Source organism: Cottoperca gobio, chromosome 14 (genome assembly GCF_900634415.1).
Source record: "Cottoperca gobio chromosome 14, fCotGob3.1, whole genome shotgun sequence".
Classification (NCBI taxonomy): domain Eukaryota; kingdom Metazoa; phylum Chordata; class Actinopteri; order Perciformes; family Bovichtidae; genus Cottoperca; species Cottoperca gobio.
In genome coordinates, this window is record NC_041368.1 from 18734379 (window position 1) to 18756800 (window position 22422).

General features: G+C 39.7%; 1 protein-coding gene across 1 annotated transcript; it reads right to left on the reverse strand.

Moving 5' to 3' along the window:
- Positions 1-6162: 6162 nt before the first annotated feature.
- On the reverse strand, positions 6163-22094 carry LOC115018974 (pterin-4-alpha-carbinolamine dehydratase 2). The gene is made up of 4 exons (XM_029448261.1): positions 21794-22094; positions 20565-20696; positions 8132-8212; positions 6163-6610 (listed from the first exon to the last, which is right to left on the reverse strand). The coding sequence occupies exons 1-4, from the start codon at positions 21905-21907 to the stop codon at positions 6515-6517; spliced, it is 423 nt and encodes a 140-aa protein (XP_029304121.1). The 5' UTR covers positions 21908-22094; the 3' UTR covers positions 6163-6514.
- Between the last annotated feature and the right edge of the window lie 328 nt (positions 22095-22422).

Sequence of the window (22422 nt, forward strand, 5' to 3'; positions counted from 1 at the left end):
ACTACTGCACTGGGTGATATTTTCCCTCATTACCATAAACACTTTGCACTCAGCTCAAAATCTTCCCGGATAGGCTTATCAGCCAATGGCTGCTTATTTGACTTTTTTCCTCGTCCAATATTTCATTGCATGTCATACATAAATAATGTAACACAAATCTTACAAGCTGCACTGTATATATTCATGTTGAGTATGCACCCAAAATTGAATATTTCTTTATGAATATATTTTAATTTAATTGGCCTAAAGCCAACATTTATGCTGTACTGCAAAGGAACACACTTTGATTGATGGAGCTGAAGATTTATTACAAAATATCAGATCACACACTCAAAAGAGCATTTGGCCAATATCTGCATGCTGTTGCAAGCCAAAATACAACAGCAAGAATTACTATAATTATATGTGTCCTGAGAAAATTATGTAATTACCACCAAGACTCTGTCTCAGTACCGCAGTCATTCTGACAAAGCTGACACATGACAGTCATTTTGGGATTAGTGAGTCGAACTGCAGTGACTTCACGGCCAAGTGTTTATGTGTGTGTCTGTGCTTAAAACACACTAAAGAGAGCTGTGGGTGGCTGAGTGAAGAATGAAGCCTACTGTATGAAGTACCTGGTTCAACATCCTTTGTTTATTTTAAAGGAAGCCAATTATCTGACTTCTCTGAGTTTCACAAAAACTCCTCAACAGTTCAAATCAAATTCAAATCAAATTTATTTATATAGCCCAATATCACAAATTACACATTTGTCCGTACAGACTGTACAGCATACGACACCCTCTGTCTTCAGACCCCATCGCACAAGGGAAAACTTCCTAAAAGAAACCGCACAATTAAAGGGGGAACACATGGAAGACACCTCAGGGAGAGCAACTGAGGAGGGATCCCTCTCCCAGGACGGACAGACGTGCAATAGATGTCGTGTGCACAGTTTGCACAGTCACTGTACCTTCATGGGCAGAGATACAAAATGAAAATCCTGAGTTGAACTGTTCATCTCTTTGAAATATCCACTTGACATAGGGAATTCTGGGAGATGTAGGAAATCAATACTGGAAACTGGGCATGACTACTAAATAGTAAAAGAAGTTAACTTTATGTAATGCACTATAGAGCAAATACTGATGTACAGTGCATATGGTCAAAAGTATGTTGACATGAGAACATTGCATCCATAGGTAGTTGTTGAAAATGTCATTGAAAACCATTGGCATGGCATTAATATCCTCCACTCAACTGGAACATGGCTGCATGGATTTCAGTATTTGGCCACTGATGTTGTGCAACTCATTACAGTACTTCCCATAGGTTAAAAAAGAAAAAAGGTCCAAGGCAGTCTTCTGGCAAATAGTAAAAAAAACTTTATTCAAACGGCTATTTCATAGTGAGATTTCAAAAACATAGACAGTGTTTATACATGTTATAGAGCTGAGTCAACAACCCACGCCTAGCGGCACACTGGGTGTTGGGTTTGATTGAGGTCATGGCTCTGTGCAAGCCAGTCACGTTCTTCCCAAACGACAACCTCCAGGTCTGAAGAGTGAATTCCATTGCAGAAGTGTCTTAGACCTGCGTTCTTTCTAGTAACCAGCAAGAGGCAACTCCACTGGTTGCAAAAACAAGTCCAATTGTATAGAAATCTAGGTTCAGATAATCCCACTCGAGCTTTGTTGATTTCATGTAGCGCAATCATTAGGTAAAACTTTAATTGGTTGATGACTAAAAACCTGCAAAATGACATTCCCATCAGACTCAGCTGTACACGAACACGGTGAACATCAGCATGTTAGCATTGTCATTGGGAGGATGTTAGCATTCGGATGTTAGCATTTACCTCAAAGTACTGCTGTGCCTTAGGCCTCACAGACTCTTAGTCTGTTAACATTGTGCACTTTCATATTTAGAAAAGAACTGGACTAAATTTGACCCTACTAGACCGTCACATTACACATTGTTGCTTTCCAGTAAAAGCCATATATCAAGAAAATTCTTTACATTTTTTAGATAAGCTGAAGAATTCAACATCCCTTTATGGGCTGAGGAAATGATCATACTTCTTATGTTAGATAAAGTATATACAATCCCATTGGACTATCTTAAAAATACATTGTCACAAAGCTAAAAACAGTGTTTTTCTTATAGCTCATGAAAGGTCGACGATTGAAATACATGTCTGTATTATGGAGCTTCTTTGTTGCTGATCCTTTACTTAACTCTGGAAGCAGCATGACATTCATTACCGTGATCCCTCATATCCCAGAAAAAAAATCTACTGAAGAAGAGAAGACAGCGTGAAACTGCCATTTATCAGCAAAACAGGCAACAATATGTTTCTGTTCACATAGATGAAAACAGTCAGTGACCGTCCAGCAGTTACTGCTGCACCACATGGAAAATGTACAAAGGGGTTGCATCAAATACCAAATGCTTTACAAATGTCTCTGCAAATGTTAAGCTCTTGGTTGCTTTTTGGCATCAACCGCACACTGTGATTAGTATCAGCGGTGTGTCTGCTGCAAATCCCACAACACACGAGCACATATGCTAAACGCTGGCCTGTGTACTCCCCCTGGAGACTCCAAAAGCAGACTTAAGTCAAGATTGACTTTCTATGACCTTGTTATCTTTATTTGGCAGTATCAGATTGCAACTACTGGGACCCCCAACCCTTCTCCACATGGCCAGGGAGTGAAACTGCGATTCACACACTTGAGGAGAAATATAGGCCACCATCACGCACAGCAGCTACTTGGAAGAAGCCCAGAAAGCCTCTCTCCTGCTCGCGGTTTCTTCCTTCACACACTGACGAAACCCCCACTCCATCTCTCTCTCTTTACTCTTCTGTCGCTTTATGCTAGGGAGAATGATTATTTTTCCATCTCAAGGTCTCCACAAAGAAAGGGAAAAAGTCATCCCCCACCTTGCCCGTACCACTCATCCATTCTCGACTCTATTCCTTTCCACTCTTCTCTCTCAGTTTGTCCTTTACTCCCCTCCACCTCTGCAATCTCTGGCCCCCCCCCCCCCCCAGCTGTCCTCCCCACTTTCTCTGCTTCTTCTTTTTTTCCTCATTCCTTCCCCTGTCTGTCTGTCTCCCTCTGGTTCTCATGGGTGTGTGTGTGCGTGTGTGTGTGAAGGTTGGACTGCTGGCCGTGCAGAATTAGTAGGTGAAGCTGAAAACGGATTAAGGAGCCAGAATCCAGGGAGTTCACTAATGGGAGGGCTGGCTTGGCTGCCTGCTGCTTCTGGCCATCAGCTGAGGCCAATTATCTGAAGGGGCCACATCTGGCCTGGTCTGGCCCGGCTTGGCCTTGCAGGAACTGCTGTCTGGTCACTTAAAAGTCTCCCCCCTCCTCAGGACAGATGATGGTGGCCTCGCAGTTAGAGAGGCTGGTAGGGGCTGACATTATCCGTCATGTAATCCACTAGTTGATTGGCAGAAAAGAATTAATCAAATGATAATTTTGATAATCTTTTAACTCATGTATCAAGGAACATTTCCAAACATTCACCTGTTCCAGCTTCTCACATGTGAGGATTGTGTGATGGGCATTTAATTGATAATAAGAATAATTGTTCCTTGCAGCCCCAGAAGTCAAGTTCAAATCGACTGAGTCCTAAGCATTATACTATATCACTTGTTAAAGCTACATTTGATAAGATCTTTATAAATACGCCAAAGTGTTTACTGTATATAGAGAGAATAATGTGTCACCCTCTCTTGTTTTGCCTCAAGGACAGACATCACAGAGCATAATCAGGTTTTTTTCTTATTCTGTTTATTTTGATTACAGGAATATGTTTTGATAATTGTTTTTCTCTGATTTCTCCCCTATCCTGTCCCATTAGTCATCTTACAACCCCTCAGATGTATGTTGTGACCATCAGATGGGGAACCAATGGACCAGTAAACTAACTATATATATATATATATATATATATATAGACACAGCTGTCAAAACTAGCTCCACTTTGACCAGCTACAACATTCATGCATCAATAAGTATCAAAAGTGTGATATATAACTAGGGTACTTTTGATACTTTAACTACAAGATACTTAAACATATTTATTTAATTTTACCGATTTTAAATGCAGGACTTTGACTTGTAATGGAGTATTTTTCTTCCACCACTGCTGACACACAGTTCATACACACGCCCCGCAGATGAAGGTGTTGTCATGCTGCTGTGTCCACCTGAGACAATAGATTCACAGTACAGCACAGAGGCATGGTGCGTTGTGTCTCACATTGTTTCCAGCCTTGCAGTTGTCTTGCAGCACACAAAGCAGTCTGTGGCTGTGTGGGTCGATGTTGTGCGATTTAACACACAACAGATGCAACGGTTCTCTAATTTTGGTCAGAATACACTATACAGATGAACGAACAGGGGGTTAAGTGCTCACAAATCATCTTTGCAATGTGATATAGATGTATTTAACTTTGAGCGTGTGCTTTAACCTCACCAACATGTGTGTGTGGGCCAGGATGGCCTTCACTGTAAAAAGGTGAAACTGTGAAGATCTTCACAAATTATTTAATCTAATGTAAATGCAGTCAGTCTATAGCCCATAAGGTTCAAGTTACCTTGTTAGTCGAAGCCTGAAAGAAACAGGACAATTGAGATTTAGCAGCAACAGTCAAGTGAAGGTTACGTACGACTTTTATGGTTTTGAGAACTGTCATCTAAAACATATTACACACCAGCTTTTGAACATGACCTAAAGAATAGGTCATTTGAAAAGCATCTATAGAGATCATGTGAAACTTTGAGATTGAACGACACAGAACAAACTCATCTGTGTCGATCTGTGATGCTTTGATCCAATGGATGCCAAAGGTCTGTTACGTAGTTCTTGGACTACACTGTATGAGACAAATAAAACAAACACAAATAAAACACACAAAAACATATAGAAGTGACACAAACTACACACCAAACATTACAAACGGAATATTATATATATATATATATACACATATATGTATATACATATATATACATATGTATATACATATACACATATATGTATATACATATATATACATATGTATATGTATATATATATATATATATATATATATATATTTATATATATATGCATATATGTATATATGTATATATATATATATATATATATATATATATATATATATATGTATATACATATGTATGTATATATATATATGCATATATGTATATATATATATATATGTATATACGTATATACATATGTATATATATATATATGCATATATACATATATACTTTTATATATATATACATATATGTATATACGTATATACATATATATATATACATATGTATATATATATATATATGCATATATATATATACATACGTATATATATGCATATATATATATATACATACGTATATACATATGTATATATATATATATGTATATACGTATATACATATATGTATATATATATAAGTATATACGTATATATATATATATATATATATATATATATATATATATATATATATATATATATATATGTATATACGTATATACATATATATATATATATATATATATGTATATACGTATATACATATATATATATATATATATATATGTATATACGTATATACATATATACACACACACAGACATTTATAGACTAAGTTTAATGATAGAATGTGAATTTGGGAACTAACCATCCAACAGAGCACGTAAGGTGTTCAGCACCTTGCCTCAGGTTACAGAGGATGCACTAGTGTACCAACATAAATGATACGTTAACTTACCTTCTCCAGGCTGACGGTACAGAGCACAAGAAAGGACAAAGAGGCTTGAAAATAGGTCTACTGATTTGGCTTTTATTCCTATCTTTTCACTTTTCTGATCTTCTCCTGATGGCGATCCAATCAGGGAAACACAGCAGCCCTTTCTGACTCATCCCTTACCAAACTGTAAATCACATAAATCCCCTTCCTACTGACTTTGACCCCTGCCTCATTTTGCTCCACTCTCCATGGCCAAAAGGAGAACATGTGTTGTCGGTGGAGGACTGAGGAGGAAAGGTTCCTCTGGACGGTTGGCAAGTACCGGACAGAGTATTGCCGAGCAATTACCCCCCATTTTAATTCCATGTGTGAAAATAAACACTGCTGAAAACAGGAAAACCATGCAGTGACACACACACAACGAAATTTAATCTGCCAGAATCCGTTTGGGACTTTTCTCCAAAGCCTTTAAAATATCATCTTATTCAAGAGTCGAATAACAGACAACACTGTTTCACAAAATCCAAGTTGTATTCTTACAGAAAGCTTGTAACAAAATAGGCTGCAAACAAAATGCAAAACTCTAAATAGAATATCTTTCACAGATTTTATGCAAGCCCAACCCAGAGGTCTATTGATCCATAGGAGACGGTATTTCATAACTGTTATTAGGAATACATCTTTGACGGAGCAGAGTTGTGACTAATGGCAGAGAAACAAGGGAAACTATCTGATTTAAGACAAAAACATTACATTGAAACTGCAATTTTGTCAATAAACTTGGCCATTTTGAAGTCCCGTTTTGACAGTCCTCCACAGTCGTGTGTAGTCAGCGTGATTTGGACCTGTAGGACACATACACATTAGTGGCAATCACAAAGAAATAAAAGGTTAGCCAAAAAAAGGATAAATGCTGTAATAAAAAAACAATTTACTTCAAAAATAATCTTAGAATTAAACATTGTTGGTAAAATCCCAGCATGTTCAGATTGCATGTTATCTAATTGTCAAATTTATATGGCAAAGAAAGATTTATAAATGTCAATGATCTCGACTCATGATTTGGTTTTAGAAGGCGAACATGGGAATATAAGAGAAGTGGATTATTACATTACAGGTCATTAAGCAGACGCTCTCATCCAGAGCGATTTACATTGAACTAACTACAGGGACAGTCTCCCTGGAGCAACTCAGCACAATGGTAGCACCTGGTATTGAACTCACAACCATCTGGTGTTGTATATGGAAGACGTACCACTAGACCACTAGGCCATCATCTCCCTAGGATTATGTTGAAGGTGTTTTTGGTTTGGTCTCTGTGTGACATTACTGTGATAACAAGACTTCAGGAAGTTGTTTCCAGTCTTCATGCTAAGCTAGGTTAGCCACATCCTGAGTCCAGCTCTGTACTTCTTCTTTTGTTTGTTTCCAAAAAAACTATTACTTCAAACCTTGATCGTCTATTCTTATTTGGCGGGAAATGCGATAAATTCACTGGACTTCCAATTCCACACCCAGCCGGCTGCATCTGGCTCCACCCGTTGAGGTTCGACTCAACCAATGAGGTTGTTAGAGCAGCTCGGCCCAAAAGGGAAATGTTTGTAAACTCACATCTTAATATTAAGAGGCAATAAAACAGAACAGAGCATGAATGAATATTAAAAGAATATTAGCAGTAGCTCTGTATGCAGCATCTATTTGTCAAGGGTGACGCTCAGTCAGAGTGGGATTTATGTGCGAGTGTCTGGTGGAAAGTGCTGTGGGGGCCCAGAGACCTGTAGCACCATTCTACAGCCACTTTAATAAAGAGTGGATTAGGAGCAGCATTCCTGTCAGAGCGGCCCAGTCCACCACACGGTAACTCAGTGGCTACAGACTAATGCTGAGAGATTTTCAGGGACTGGGTTTGTCATATCAACCACTACTTTATTTCTGAGGCAGAGAGAGTGAGAGTGTGTGTGGGTGTTGGGTTGTGGAGGGGAGGTAGAGATATTTGCAGAGCTTTTCACAAGAAAAACGATGGGATTAGAGTGTGAAGCTACTGCGCGTTTTCGACGTTCTGACTAACGGAGTGTGTTTCAGGCTTTGAGTGGAGAGCTCTCCAGAACCAGTAAGGATTGTTTGACATGAAAAAAATCTGACTTTATCCATGGTTGATTGATCTCAGTGTGTCCGTAATTTGTCATGAAACCAACTGTTTCACGGCAAATGTGGCAGTAACTCAAAACACGCAGCCGTGATAACGCCGTTTGATTTTACAAGCCGTGATTTCTGTAATGGATACTCAACAAATGCAGCGCTGCAAGTTACTCCTCAATCACTATTACAGATTGTGATTTGGGCCACAACGTGGAGAAAGTTATTACCTTATTGTAAACATTGAACCATTCTGGGTGATGGTTCATCTTCTCTGCCTGCAGAGCCACTCGTGACATGAAGCCAAATGCCTGTTCGGAAGAAAACAAAACAATCAACTGTCATCAATCAAAAACTATTCAGGGCTTTCTCCTCTAAAACGCTGCAAAGCTGTTACTGTAAAAAAGCTTTCTGTGACTTTTTAAGTCTCATTTCCCCTTATTTATATAATATTAGAAACACATTTTTAGTATAATTACAAAAAACTAAATACAGGAGAACATCCTGGCCGGCGGCTGCGAGTCGATTGATCGTAAAGATACAATTGTCCAAAAATATACACGTAATCATTTAGTGAAACTATTACACACACGAAATCCTCCTGTAAGAAATGATAATGCTCCACAACAAACGTCCCTGTACCTGGAAATGTGTTGCAGCATTGATTCAAAGAAGTGGGGCTGCAAATTACGATTATTTTCATTATAGATATAATAAAATAATATAATATAATTCCTCGATTAATCAATTTGGTTTACTAAAGTAGTGAATGGCCCTTAACATTTCCCAAGGCCTAAAGTGGCACCTGCAAATGTCTTGTTTTCATTCAGTCATTCCAAAACCAGAATAAATTCAGTTTGCAATCATAGACTAAATAATAATAACAATAATAATAATATTTAAAAAGCTGGAAACCAAGAATTTAGCCTTTTTTCTTTTTTTTAAATGACCCAATTGATCATCAAATAGTTCAAATAGCCGATTAATTTTATGCTGAATAACTAATTGATATATCAACTAATAGCTACAGCTGTAAAATAATTCAGTCAAACATGTAGCGGCAGCCGCGAGGAGCAATGCTGCCATCTGAGGCGCAGAGAAGCACAAAAAGCGGCGTCTCTGTGCCTGTAGAAAATACTCATGAAGGCATGTATGTGCATACTTCCACAGCCACATAAAAAAGGAGCAGACTCCAGCATGCAGGCACACACACTCAGAAACATACACACTCTTCATATTTCAAGTTTGGCATGTGGCTCTCTCCAATCACAGGCCATCCAGGGAGTGATTATAGTTATTCTAATTATCTACAAAGAGGAGAGTGAAATCCCTCGTCATGCCCACTGTGAAGAGAGGAGAAAGAAAAAAAATCAGGTAGACCTATTTCAGAGCAATTTCCCACTGCAATCTCAATTAAGCCCCTAAATACTTCCTCCCTGCCTAATTAAATCAACTGAAAAGCCATTGTTTACAGGCCATGGCTGCGGCCCCGTCCACCACCTGACATGACGAAACAGAATTACTCTCGCAGAAGAAATTGCGTTTAGCCTTTTTAGTGCGTTGTAACCAATTTCTGAGACGTCCTGTTCGGTGCCCGTGCAGCGCGACGCGTGTAACACGATCGGCAGCTTGATCAAATTGGTTATCAAGGAAACCTGCTGATCAATTTAAGTAATTGGCATATTCCTGCAACTTGACCCCACTGGCACCAATTTGGAGACCGAGGCGGTCTGCTTTTTCTCAGTTCTCATTGGCTCTAATGGAGATGGCTAAGCAGCCTGTCATGTCAGGTGTTGTCCAAACATGTCGTCTCTCTCTCAGGGCCAAGCTTCGGCTAATCTGCTGCTGAGGAACATTGAGTGACAGGTAAAAGGATTCTGTGTGAACACTTAAAAAAGGTTCCTGCACATTGTCCCATTTCAATACACCATGTTCTTTCAAAAACTCACTTTCTAGCCTGGACTCTGTTATGGAACAAAAACTCATCCGCTTGGCATTTCAACACACTCCCGACAGGCCAAACTTGGGATAAGAATATGCTCGAACACAGTTCTTCACAATAACATTTGAATCCATCATTTTCATTCTTTTTTTAAAGTTACGTTTTATGATCTGCACTCTCTGGACCTTTCAGCTGCAGATGCAAATGATGCTTGTTCACATCAACAAAGTACAACTACATTAGCCTCCTCTCAAACTATCACTGCTGTATCTCTGATGCAAATAGCTAGCTTATCTGTGTTTGTGTCAATAACAAGCAGACATATTGGAATGATGGAAATAAATGATATCACTGTTGTCATTTCCACTGTCGTGTGCAGAGGCAGTCCTGCGTCACAGATTACTTAATACTTAATTACCAATTTTGACTTATTACATATATTTGTACTGGTGTAGGCGTTAGCGGATAAGTAACAAGTGTAAATTGCCGTACAGAAATGCCAAGGACATATTTTAGGTAGTTTAGAAACGTCCCAGTTTAATTTAATACCCATATTTGAACTGTTGAATGATTATTAGCTGATACAACGTGATAAGAGTTATTGTTATAGGAAAAATATACATTTCAGTATCAGCCTAAAAGAAAATCCAGTCGGGCTCTACTTAATGCCAGCAGTCCAAAATGCTGTATGCTGATTATGGCAGTCGACAGGACTGTAAGAAAATAGGTTGCATTTCACTGGAGTAGTTTCATATTTATTCCCGCTGGAGATGAACTGATTTCAGGCTCCTGGCCTTGATCAGCATGTGTGAATAATGAGTGTACTTCCCAGTTTAATACAGGGAGGATCCCTTTTAACACTACATGTCTGCCAACTGGGTCACAGCACTTTAAAAGCAACATTATAACAATAACACAGTTGTAGATTCACTGACATTACAACAGGCCTGCAACTCCAAACATCTGCAGTCACATCTGTATGATACCTTTCCATAGACTTCCAATCTTGGCAGAAGAAAGAACTTGTAGTCTGGACAAATAATTGGACACCTCAATTCAGTTTTAATTCAAGACGTTTGAATGTATTGAATTGACAGTGAACCACACACTCATTATCCAAACTTCAAAGTGCTGCACAATCCCGAAAGGTTACATGTCCACGTTTAGACAAAAGAACCAGAGAGCAAAATGTAATTTAATGGAAAGCGGAATGTGAAACAGAAGATGACAAGTTCAGCATGTGTGCAACATGAACTCTTATGTCCCAGGAAGACAAAAACGAGGAAAGAAACAAAAGCAAGGAAAGCAGTAATCTCCCACTACAAATTAATTGGAGTTAAATGTCCAAATAACCTGAAAAGGCGTGAAAAATCACCCTGGTCCCTCGGGGGCAGTAAGGAGAGTAGCAGCAGGACACAATACTGGCGAAGTGGAGGTGCTACGTCTGTCACCTGTAGGTCATCTCGACGCCCTCCACTTGGGCTAAACAAGGAAATAAAACCAACCCTCAACTCCCAGCTGGGGTCTTATGTCAACAGAGGTCAAGGACTCTCCCTCTTAAAGTGCTTTGTTTACCACATTTGTATTGTCCGGGCCACACTTCTCGAGCCAACAGGTCAGCCAGCCTGTCGGCTATCCATCCATTCAGCCAGCCAGACAGCCATTCACTCCAAACCGGCCCAACAAGCTGTAGCTGTCAGAGTTAGATAATTTGACATGACATTGTGCAGGCCCCCCATCTCAAATAATCAGAAACACCCGACGGCAGACCCCCGCTATGCCCCTCTCTCCAATGCACCCGCTTTTGAGGAGCCGATTTGGTGCTATTACGGCGTGATTGTCATACAACACTGGATGAGACAATTTGACGTCGGAGCAGAGTGGTGTTCTCTCTCTCATTGCGGCCGTGGGCTGGAATACAGGACTCAGTTTCAAACACATGTGTCTGTTATTTACAGATCAGTTTTCCACCGCTGCGCTGTCCAGGGGCTTAGAAACGCCTGCTCTGTCTTGCCAGGACTAAGTGCATGCAGATTGTGCCTACCCTTGCTTGCCTCTGACAGACACACACATGCACACTGATGCATGTACGAATGCACATATGTAGACCTCCTCAGCATACACGCAAGTATGTGTCGACACACACATGAAGACAAGCCGCTCTCCACCATTACACACCACCATGAATACCCGATGATTACCCTGCGAGCCCCATCATCATCACCCGCGTCAGCGTCAGCCCCCTGGAAAACCTTCGCTCCTCCGCAGTGAAAGGCAAGAACGCTGTGAATTGCACGCTGGTGGTGGTGGTGGTGATGATGATAATGATGACGACCACACCTCTTATGTCTCATTTCTCTCCTTTCCCAAACAGCTCTTCACAAGCTTCCAGCTGGCCGTTACAAGGCTGCCCGCTAAGTTGACATGTAACTTAAAGCAAAATGAATAAATAGGAAGCAAAGCTGCCAAGCGCTCGAGTCCTTTCATGCAGTAGACGGAGCTCTGCTGGGCATGTGTAAAATCATAATCTTCTCAAATTCTAGTTCTTAAAAGTTGCGAAACACAGAGAAGAGCCTTTGATTTGATACCCTGACAAAGATGATGCATGCTGTGAACACTCACTATGTGACTAATATCCTGTGTAACAAATGTCCACCCAAGTCAGCGTCTTTTTATGTAACAAGTGTCATGTAATGCTCAGGCATGGCGTTAAGGCCAACTTATGCAAACCCCCTTATTAACTGCAGGGTTACCAGCAAGGGCTTAAGAAGACATTGGGTTTGTCAAAAGACAGCAGACGTCAGGGCCATCTTAGCTTACCCAAGGACTGATAGCCAGATTACCTAACCACCTCCTCCTGGGCGCCACACCTCGCTGCTTCCCTGCAGCCATTTTCACGAGATGAATGCGTGATGCCTCCAGTTCCCAGGGAAAGGTCCATTTTGGAGACGGAGGTGGAACTGAACACCGCTGAGCCGATTAACCGGCCTCTCGCTGTGAGTAAGGGATATGGTGTGAGCGCTTGTGTAGGGTGATTATGTATACATGCGTGTTTATATACTAGGGTTTAGATATGGAGTTTTAAAGGCTGATGGATTGATCATTTAAAGCCTTTTAAACATTTGAAACATTTTCATGCTAGATTTTGATTTTACTCAGGGTTGAAAAGCCGCTGAAACAATTTATTTATGACACTAAAACTGTCCACTGACAAAATTCTTTGAGGGTTAGCAGCTCTTTAAAAACAATTGGACTCACCACCAGGGCTCCAGAGTGCGACCAGCGACCAAAACTCTGTCAAGTGTGACTTTTTTCATTGGTCGCACTGATGCGCTTGACATTTAGCAGGTCTGCTCTCTCTGCGTGTATGTGTGAAACCGCCCCCTGTATCCTCCTCCTCCTCCTCCTCCTCCTCCTCCTCCTCCTCCTCCTCCTCCGACTTCACAACCTTAAAAAAACATCCAGGGAATTCAAAATGAAGAGAACTATTGATTGTTTTTTCGTTGCCCGGTACACCTGTCCCCGGCACTGAAAGGCCCAGCCCAGACCCGACATCACTCTCACCCTGTCCCCAGTACAACGCCTCATCCAATTCAGAGGTGCCAGATTCATTTCAGAAGTGTGTGTGGGGGGGGATGCTCTGAGCGCCATCACTCTCTCTCTGTCGCTCAACCACACACTAGCTAGGCACAAATGACATTACGCTTCTCTTATACCAATGTAATATGGAAACACACTTGGCCGATTACTTTGCCATTTTCCCACTACTACTACTACTACTACTACTACTACTACTACTACTACTACTACTACTACCACTACTACTACTACCACCACTACTACTAACACTACTACTAACACTACTACTACCACCACCACCACTACTAACACTGCTACTAACACTACTACTACCACTACCACCACCACTACTACTACCACTACCACCACCACCACTACTAACACTGCTAACACTACTACCACCACCACCACCACCACCACCACCAATACTACTACTACTACTACCACCACCACTACTAACACTGCTACTACCACCACCACCACTACTACCACTGCTACTGCTACTACTGCTAACACTACTACTACCACTACTAACAACACTACTACTACTACCACTACTACTACCGCTACCACCACCACCACTGCTACTAACACTACTACTACCACTACCACCACCACCACTATTACTACCACTGCTACTACTGCTAACACTACTACTACTAACACTACTACTACTACCACCACCACCACCACCACCACCACCACCACTACCACTAACAACAACACTACTACTACTACTAACACTACCACTACTACCACCACCACTACTTCTACTACCACCACCACCACCACTACTACTACCACCACCACCACCACCACCACTACTACTACTGCCACCACCACCACCACCACCACTACTAACACTACTACTACCACCACCACTACTACCACTGCTACTGCTACTACTGCTAACACTACTACTACTACCGCTACCACCACTGCTACTAACACTACTACTACCACTACCACCACCACTATTACTACCACTACTACTGCTACTACTACTACTACAACCACTACCACCACCACCACTACTACTACCACTACTAACAACAACACTACTACTACTACCACTACCACCACCACTACTTCTACTACTACTAACACTACTACCACCACTACTACTACTACTACCACCACTACTACTACTACCACCACTACTACTACCACCACCACCACCACTACTACTACTACTGCCACCACCACCACTACTACCACCACTACTACTAACAACACTACTACTACTAATACTACTACTACTCCTGTTTACAATCATTTACATAATGTGATGAGAAATGACCAATGTGTATGGGAACCAACAAAAAAAGTCATGCTTAAAATGAATTATTGCAGCATCAAAAAGCGCAGTGAAAATTTTTGGGGGCACCTAAATTGTGTGCTGGTGCCCCTCAATGTTAGGCACACGGATGGAAACAATGTAAAATAGTCGGGTGCCCTGCATAGTTAAGAAACTCTGTTATTAATGTAATGGAGTTAGCGCCGATAATCCAATACTGACAAATCCATCCATCAGTTCTTCAATTAATAATTCCATCCGTATTCAAAAGTGTATGATGCAATAAATAGCATGCTAATGTAGTACAATCAAAAATAATAACTGTACACCATAATGCTACGTACATGTCAATCAAAAACACTCAGAGAGAGAGTGTGTGTGTGTGTGTGTGTGTGTGTGTGTGTGTGTGTGTGTGTGTGTGTGTGTGTGTGTGTGTGTGTGTGTGTGTGTGTGTAGGAGGGGGATGGGTCTGAGAGTTTGGTTTACCCAGGGGCTTAGTTTTAGTTGTAGGAACAACTTATTCAACACAAGCAGAGCAAGGCCCGTAACGAGAGGCAGAGGCTTGAAGGAGATTTGGTGGCGAGGCAGCCCCGACTGAATATAAAAAGGGGGCTCAGCCTCGGAGAGTGGCGTGGAGGGAGCAGAGGGAGCTTTCGTAAAACAGCGGCGCTATACTCCTGTCTCAAAATTGGAACTAAAGTCCAGACGACGTGTGGACGCTGCAGCTTTTTCCCGTGTTTGTAATGTGGTTATCGCCTGTGGTTAACCACAACTTTGGCGTGTCATTTGTCTCAAAGTTTGTCATATTCATTTTTGTTGCATTATTTTTGCACAAATATGACTGTAACTGTTGTGTACATTTGTAAATGTAATTCTGCTTTATTTATTTATTCTAGCAAACCTTTTGACATGGAATCATTTACCAATATGACCTCAAACTGTTTCTAAAGCAGCTTCGTGGCGATTTACTGCATCACGCCATAAGTCTCTGACATTTATGTGTTCATTATGACTTTGAATGTGGCCGACGAACACACCTCCCTGTCCTTTCATCTTACACATGGACAGAACAGAACAGAACAGAAGTCACTGAAAGGTTAAGAGAACATAATGCAACAATATAGTCCCTACAAAGAACATGCCACTGCAAATATAGACTAAGAATGTAACAATATAATGCAGCATGCTTAATACAGCAACACATCCTATAAAGACAATAACATCATGAATCCTTACATCCCCTTCACTCAGAATACCTTGCATGATTGCTAATTTGACTTTGGAGATGGTTTGTACACGAGGCCAACATTTAATATCTTTTCATCTTTGGTCGTTCTAGCTCTTTGGTAGCTGCTGTGTAGTAGCCGTACCATTAGCGATTGGCTGAATACATTGCAGGTTGTTTATTTATTTTTGGATGAACAGACTAACAAAATGTCAGCACTTATCCTAAAAACCACCTATGAATGTCTGGAAAACTAGACATTCCCTGGAGGACACCCTCATTTGCCTAGTTAGCCAATAAATAAAAACAGTTTAGTGCACTCACAGACATTTACCTTGTTAAAAGTTTCTCTCCCTTAGTTAAAAGGACGGGCTTGTTTACTTTGCAGGAGACTCGAAATAATAACCAGCCATTTTTCCATCCATAATGCAGCTTTTGAGTGATTTTTTTCTCCCCCCGCCCATCATTGCATGACTGAATATTTGTGGGGAAAGATGGAATGCCATCGTTGTCAACTTCGGCTAACACAACACAACAGTTGAGCATGCACAGCTCACCTCTCCTACACAAACTGCATCTTAAGGCTACTCATTTGACTTGTGTCGCATAAATGTTTCCACTTCATCCACCAAAACGTAAAGCAGATGGTCATCTGTAAACATACATAACATAAAGCTTAAAACGTAAACAATATCAGGGACTGCAACTTAAAAACAAGCACGATTCCAAGCTAAATTTACAGTATTAAACAGATGTTTCCACATATGATTGCAGGGATTTTCACTGACCAAAGTGACTGTAGACAGAGGATTCCACCTCTCAAACCTGATTAAACATCACTGGACTTGATGAGGAAAATAACTCTCAGTTACTTTTCAGACTCCTACAAATCAACGCAGTTTACCCACATGCCGCAGATAAATTACTGCGCTGCAACTGCATCATAACACTTTCCACTTGCTGTAATCAAAGAAAAATAAAGTTTAAAAAAAAGAAGCAAATCCAGCTGTCATGTTCTTTTTGAGTCCATTTGCAGCTATGAGTGTCTCTGTGACTTATGCATTCAGCTCCACTTCAACAGACTGCCACTGTGGATTTACACAGTCATAGACATGCCTCTACCGCCCCCTAGAGGCCACAAGAGGAAGCGTTTCAGAGGGGATTTGTTATTCTCATTATAAACTCTCGGGGATCTGATTTCCTCTAGCCCATCACTCGCAGATAAGTGGCAAATGGAAATCAGCCAGCGTGTCGCTCCTCATCTCCATTCCCCTCTGGTAAAAGCCCTTTAAGAACAGCCATGAAAAATGAGCTAGAGTTTGTGAAAATGCATGGAGAGAATAAAAAAAGAACAGAGAGACAGACGGAGAGAGTTGCCAACATGTAAAATTGGAACAACATGAGCTCATTCCCCAATAACATGGGGCACAGAATGAGAATGAGAGACAGACAAAGACGGAGATGTGGAAAGGAGGGTGGCAGTGAGCAAGACAAAAAAAAACAAAAACAGAAAGCAATGCACATCTACCAGAAGGAATGATGGGGTTGTTAGTGGTTTGTGAACCAGATGAAACATTTTAACCAATTTGATTGTTTGTGAAAGAAATCATTCTGATCGAAACCCCAATTGCTGCCAACTGGCCGCCTGGCTTGTCTCGGAGTAATGCAGTCTGAAGTTTCGGGGTAAGAGGAGAGGATTTAGAGCCAGGAGGAGCAGATGGGGGAGGTCAGCGCTCGCCCTCCGACTTCAAACACGGGGAAGTGTAAAAACAGACTATTTTAGGGGCTAAAACAACTAACGACAGGATTAGAGGAAGTCCGCTAAGTGGCCTTGAGATGTTGCAATACAGGGCTGAGAAATAGTAATAGTAGTGCCGACCAATGCTGTGCCAAAAAACAATTATATATAAAAAAAGAAAAAGGTCCGAAGTGCAACAAAGGGGCTCTTTGGAGGGAAAGGATTTAATCAGATGGCTATTTGATATTGAAATTCTGAAAACATAAACATGCTCATACATGTTAAAATAGAGCTGTGTGTATATATATATATATATATATATATGTATTTCTGTGGTACGTTTCCTGTGCTGTGATAAACCGCACCTGTCTGGTGCAACAGGAACGATAAATTAAACACTTGAGGCAGATCTATTACACAGAAGAGGTAGATCCTGGAGAATGTACTCAGGAAAACCCTCTTCACAACGAAAAACATACTATAAATACATATCTGTGGGAAGACATGTTTGGTCAAATATACTAATCTCAAGGTGGACTTACTTGCTTATTTTCTGGAGCTTTCGATCATATCCCATGGCTTTAAAAATTGGCCATATATGAAAGGAAGGTCGCAGCACCTGTTTCTGTTCAAGGACTTCATAAGACCACTTGTTACCGGGTGACCAAACGGTACTAGGGTCACAATAACATCTGAGCAAATTCCATTTGTAAAGAAGGCTGTGGGATGCAGTCGAGATCTCCAGAAAAAGACAGTAAGTGAACCTTGATTTTTGAATGTTTTATAGTTTTCATTTTACAAGCAGATTTCGGTTTTATCAGAACAACATAAAATATAAACCAACTAAAAACACATGCATGTTTTACATTCTGCACTTCTATTCTTTTTTTCCACTTTTGTTGTCCTGATGCGATTAGTGCCGGGGATCAAACCCACAGCTTGAGGAGTACTGACGAAACAAAGTACCAAAACCAGTCCAGTCTCAACATTTGAATGCTTGTTTACATTCATAGTCTGGTTTAGCAATTATTTGATCAAATACTTCCTGATATAGATCATAAATATGTGTGATTTTAATTTAGCAACGTTAAACCCTGATGCACTGAGACGTTTGGTATGTTTTTGTGAAATGGAAAACAGGGATGATTTTAATATCACAGTCTGAGAAAAAAGGGTTAGTTGAATGTAAAACAAAAAGATTGGGATTACTTATTGTTGAAATAATGACAAGACTGTCAGATTATTTGGTCAATGCATGAACACAAAGACTAAATGTGTTATATCGGCAACTTTTCATATTGTATGTCAACATTCTGCTTTGTGTGTCAATTACATTTTACATTTACAATACATCTGTTCTCGAGTTTGGTTTTAGGAACATGCACAATATGAGTGGTATGCAGCTTCAGGAATTTTTATTTATTTGTGGTATTTTTGTACGTCATGTGGGGTGGGCTATTTTGATGGTATGACACAAAAATAAAGCATTTATTGATTGTAGAAAAACATGTTCATATTCAAGTATCATCTTGATATGTGCACTCTAACTTACAGTAGTATATAAAAATATATATAAAAAGATATATTTAAAAAAATATATATATATAAAAAAGATATAAATATATATATATATATATATATATATATATATATATATATATATATATATATATATATATAAATATATATATATAAATAAAATATATATGTATATATATATATATATAAATAAAGAAGAAAAAAAAAATATATATATATATAAATAAAGAAGAAAAAAAAAATATATATATATATATATATATATTTATTTTTATAAACGTGACTATTTTTTGTCATAGCAACATAAAGCTTCAAAAGCAGTAGCACGGCTTCATTACATCCTGCATGCCCCGTCTTAATTAGAGCTCCATGCTTGAAACAAACTTTCAAGAAGTGATGAAGTCATCAATGCTTTTCTTTGCAGGTTGGAACTAAAACAAAACAATGTAAGCAGAGAGGAACCTGCCCCCCGCTACACCTGCAACCAATCAGCATATAAACACAGATGAATTTGTGTGTTTCCGATGGTTAGCGAGATGGTCGTGCGTCTGGCAGTCTGCGTCCTGATCCCCATCAAACAAACCTCCAGTCAGCTTACAACAGCCCCCTGAAGACCACAGCAGAGCTGAACGCAGAGGCCAGCAGATTTCTACAAAAAAAACTACAAAAGGTTTCATCGCAGAAATCTACTGGCCGTCTGGAATAAAACACTGTAACACTGAAGCAGATGTCAGCTGCATGTGTGTACGTGTGTTTTCTTTCATTATAACTTGAATAAAAGTCTATCTACACAATCTGATCAGCTGCACAGTGTTGCAGATTTGGTCCAATATTGTGATCCCAGTGATTAGTTATGACTCATGTTTATAATGTCTATAATGCATTATAAACATACTTAGAATGCGTTATAACCTGCTTATAGCACTGCACAATTATAGTTGTAAGCATTCAGAAATATTGAAAATAGAAATATCATAGAAAATGTTACCCACATTTTTTTCACTTGACACTTTTAGCTACTTACATCCAAATCTCAACTAATGACAAACTCAGATGTTTTATTGCTGTCAATGTGGCAAAAGTCCTAATATTATTCAACATGGAAGATAAAGTCAGTTCTACTGTGTGTGCAATTTAAAATAATGGCCTACCTGCTGTTACACACTATGTTCTTCAGCCTAAATGTAATATAAGCCTTAAACCCAAGTCTGAATCCTAAACAAAACCCATTGAAGTGACAAAATAACCTTACTTTTCAAAAATGTTCTAAACTCAAAGTCAACTAACATTGAGTCTACAGAGGTCAGAGGTACATCAACATAAATACACACACACACACATACCTGATTAAAGGTTTTAAAGTGAAGCTCTTTGAAGATGGCATCGCGGTCCTGCACCTGCACCCATCCTGTAGACCTGAGGTCCATCACCTGCTGATCCCGGTCTGCAGGCGAGAGCCAGTGGGGCTGTGACGTCTGGAGACAAACACACACAAAACAAACAATGTCTTAATTGTGTTGTTCTTGTCATCGTTTTTACATTGGAAGAATCACTTATTGTGTGTTTATTTTATCAATCTGCTGTGTTGTGTTCATTAGGCTGCATTACATATTTTATGTATGTGTAAAACAGGGAAGTAATTCTTATTAAACAACATCTCTAAAACTGATATTTTAACTGACACAATTAATACAAAATAAATGTATTCCATGTATTGATTTAGCCTTTAGTGCCACTGTGGGACTACAGGAGTTACAGTTGAGATGTGCTTCATTATATTCAGATGTCACATTCACTATCGCTGTTGAACCTACCTGAGTGATATTAGTGCTGCGTCCGCAAGGTGGCAGTCTATAATCAATAATGAGTACTACTAACCAAGCAATGATCACACAGAAGTTAGAGTTATACAGTTAAATTAATATCACATAAATATCAGCAGGAATTCTCCATCTGTATATATAGATTTTTTTTAAACACACCAAACTTCATTATTGATTCTGAATATGTTTAATATTGGCTTGCTTATTTGCAAACCCACACTGAAAGTAATATAATATAACCCTCATCTAACTTGTTACAACACACTCTTTAATTCGGCACTTTTATATTCCACATACCAGTATTTAATATCGAAATCTACAACTTTATGTCATCTGAAATGCGCACAAAAATGAAGTCCAAAATGACGAAATATACAGTAACGTTCGGTAGGAAAGAGCACGAATTTCAAGTAAATATTGGCTGGTGAGTTATATCCATCAAACTATCTACGCCGAATTGAAGAACAGCTCCGAAGCAATTCAAATATGTCACAAATGCTGCCTAACACTTTCGGCATTTTACATGTATGCATGTAGACCTTAAATTCAGAGCGTTTCGAATAGAGTTTGGCGTAATTTATTTTGCATACATAACGCCGTCTTGCATGGAGCTGTCGCCACTTGCTACTTCAGAGCCTACGCGTGTGTAGTTATTACTCGTCAGTGAGATTACACTCAAGTACAGAGTGTGAAATACGTAGATACGATGCTAATAATGCTAAAAGACTGACTGTCACTGCAGCACTCACCTCTTTAGACGAGTGGTTCTTGGATAGCGGACGCAGCAGCAGACTGCTCAGCCTCAACAGACGGTTGCAGGGCCATGAGCTGCTCGTCCTCAGGATACACATTAGCCTTGACATAACTAACGCTTTATCACAGCTTATATCTCCTTTCCACTACCACCTCTTCAGCTCCCGTGTCCTCTCCTGTCCTCACACACTTTACTATAGCTGTTCAGTTTACTGCCTGATTAAAATCCCATATTTACTATGAGAGTCTGGTTATGCCAAAGTGACTACTCCATGCAGGTCTTGCCAATCAAATCCTCCAGTCGTGATCATGACAAAATGTATGCAAATCAGTTGTATTTCTAGTAGCATACGAATGCATATGTTCTTACTGAAAATAACCTTTGATTACGTGTTTGTATAATTTGAAATATACCATTTCTGTGAGCATAAAAAAGTGGATACATTCTTTTCTTAATGAAATTTGTGAACTACTATATGTGATTCTGCTCCTACCTCACCCTAACAGCTTTTCTTTTCACTTTTTACTTGCTGGCTGAAGAAGAATATCTAATAAAAAAAGGCATAGGATAGAACTACACACAAACACAAGCCTGTTGACTCGAACATAGCCGAAAGCCTTGAAA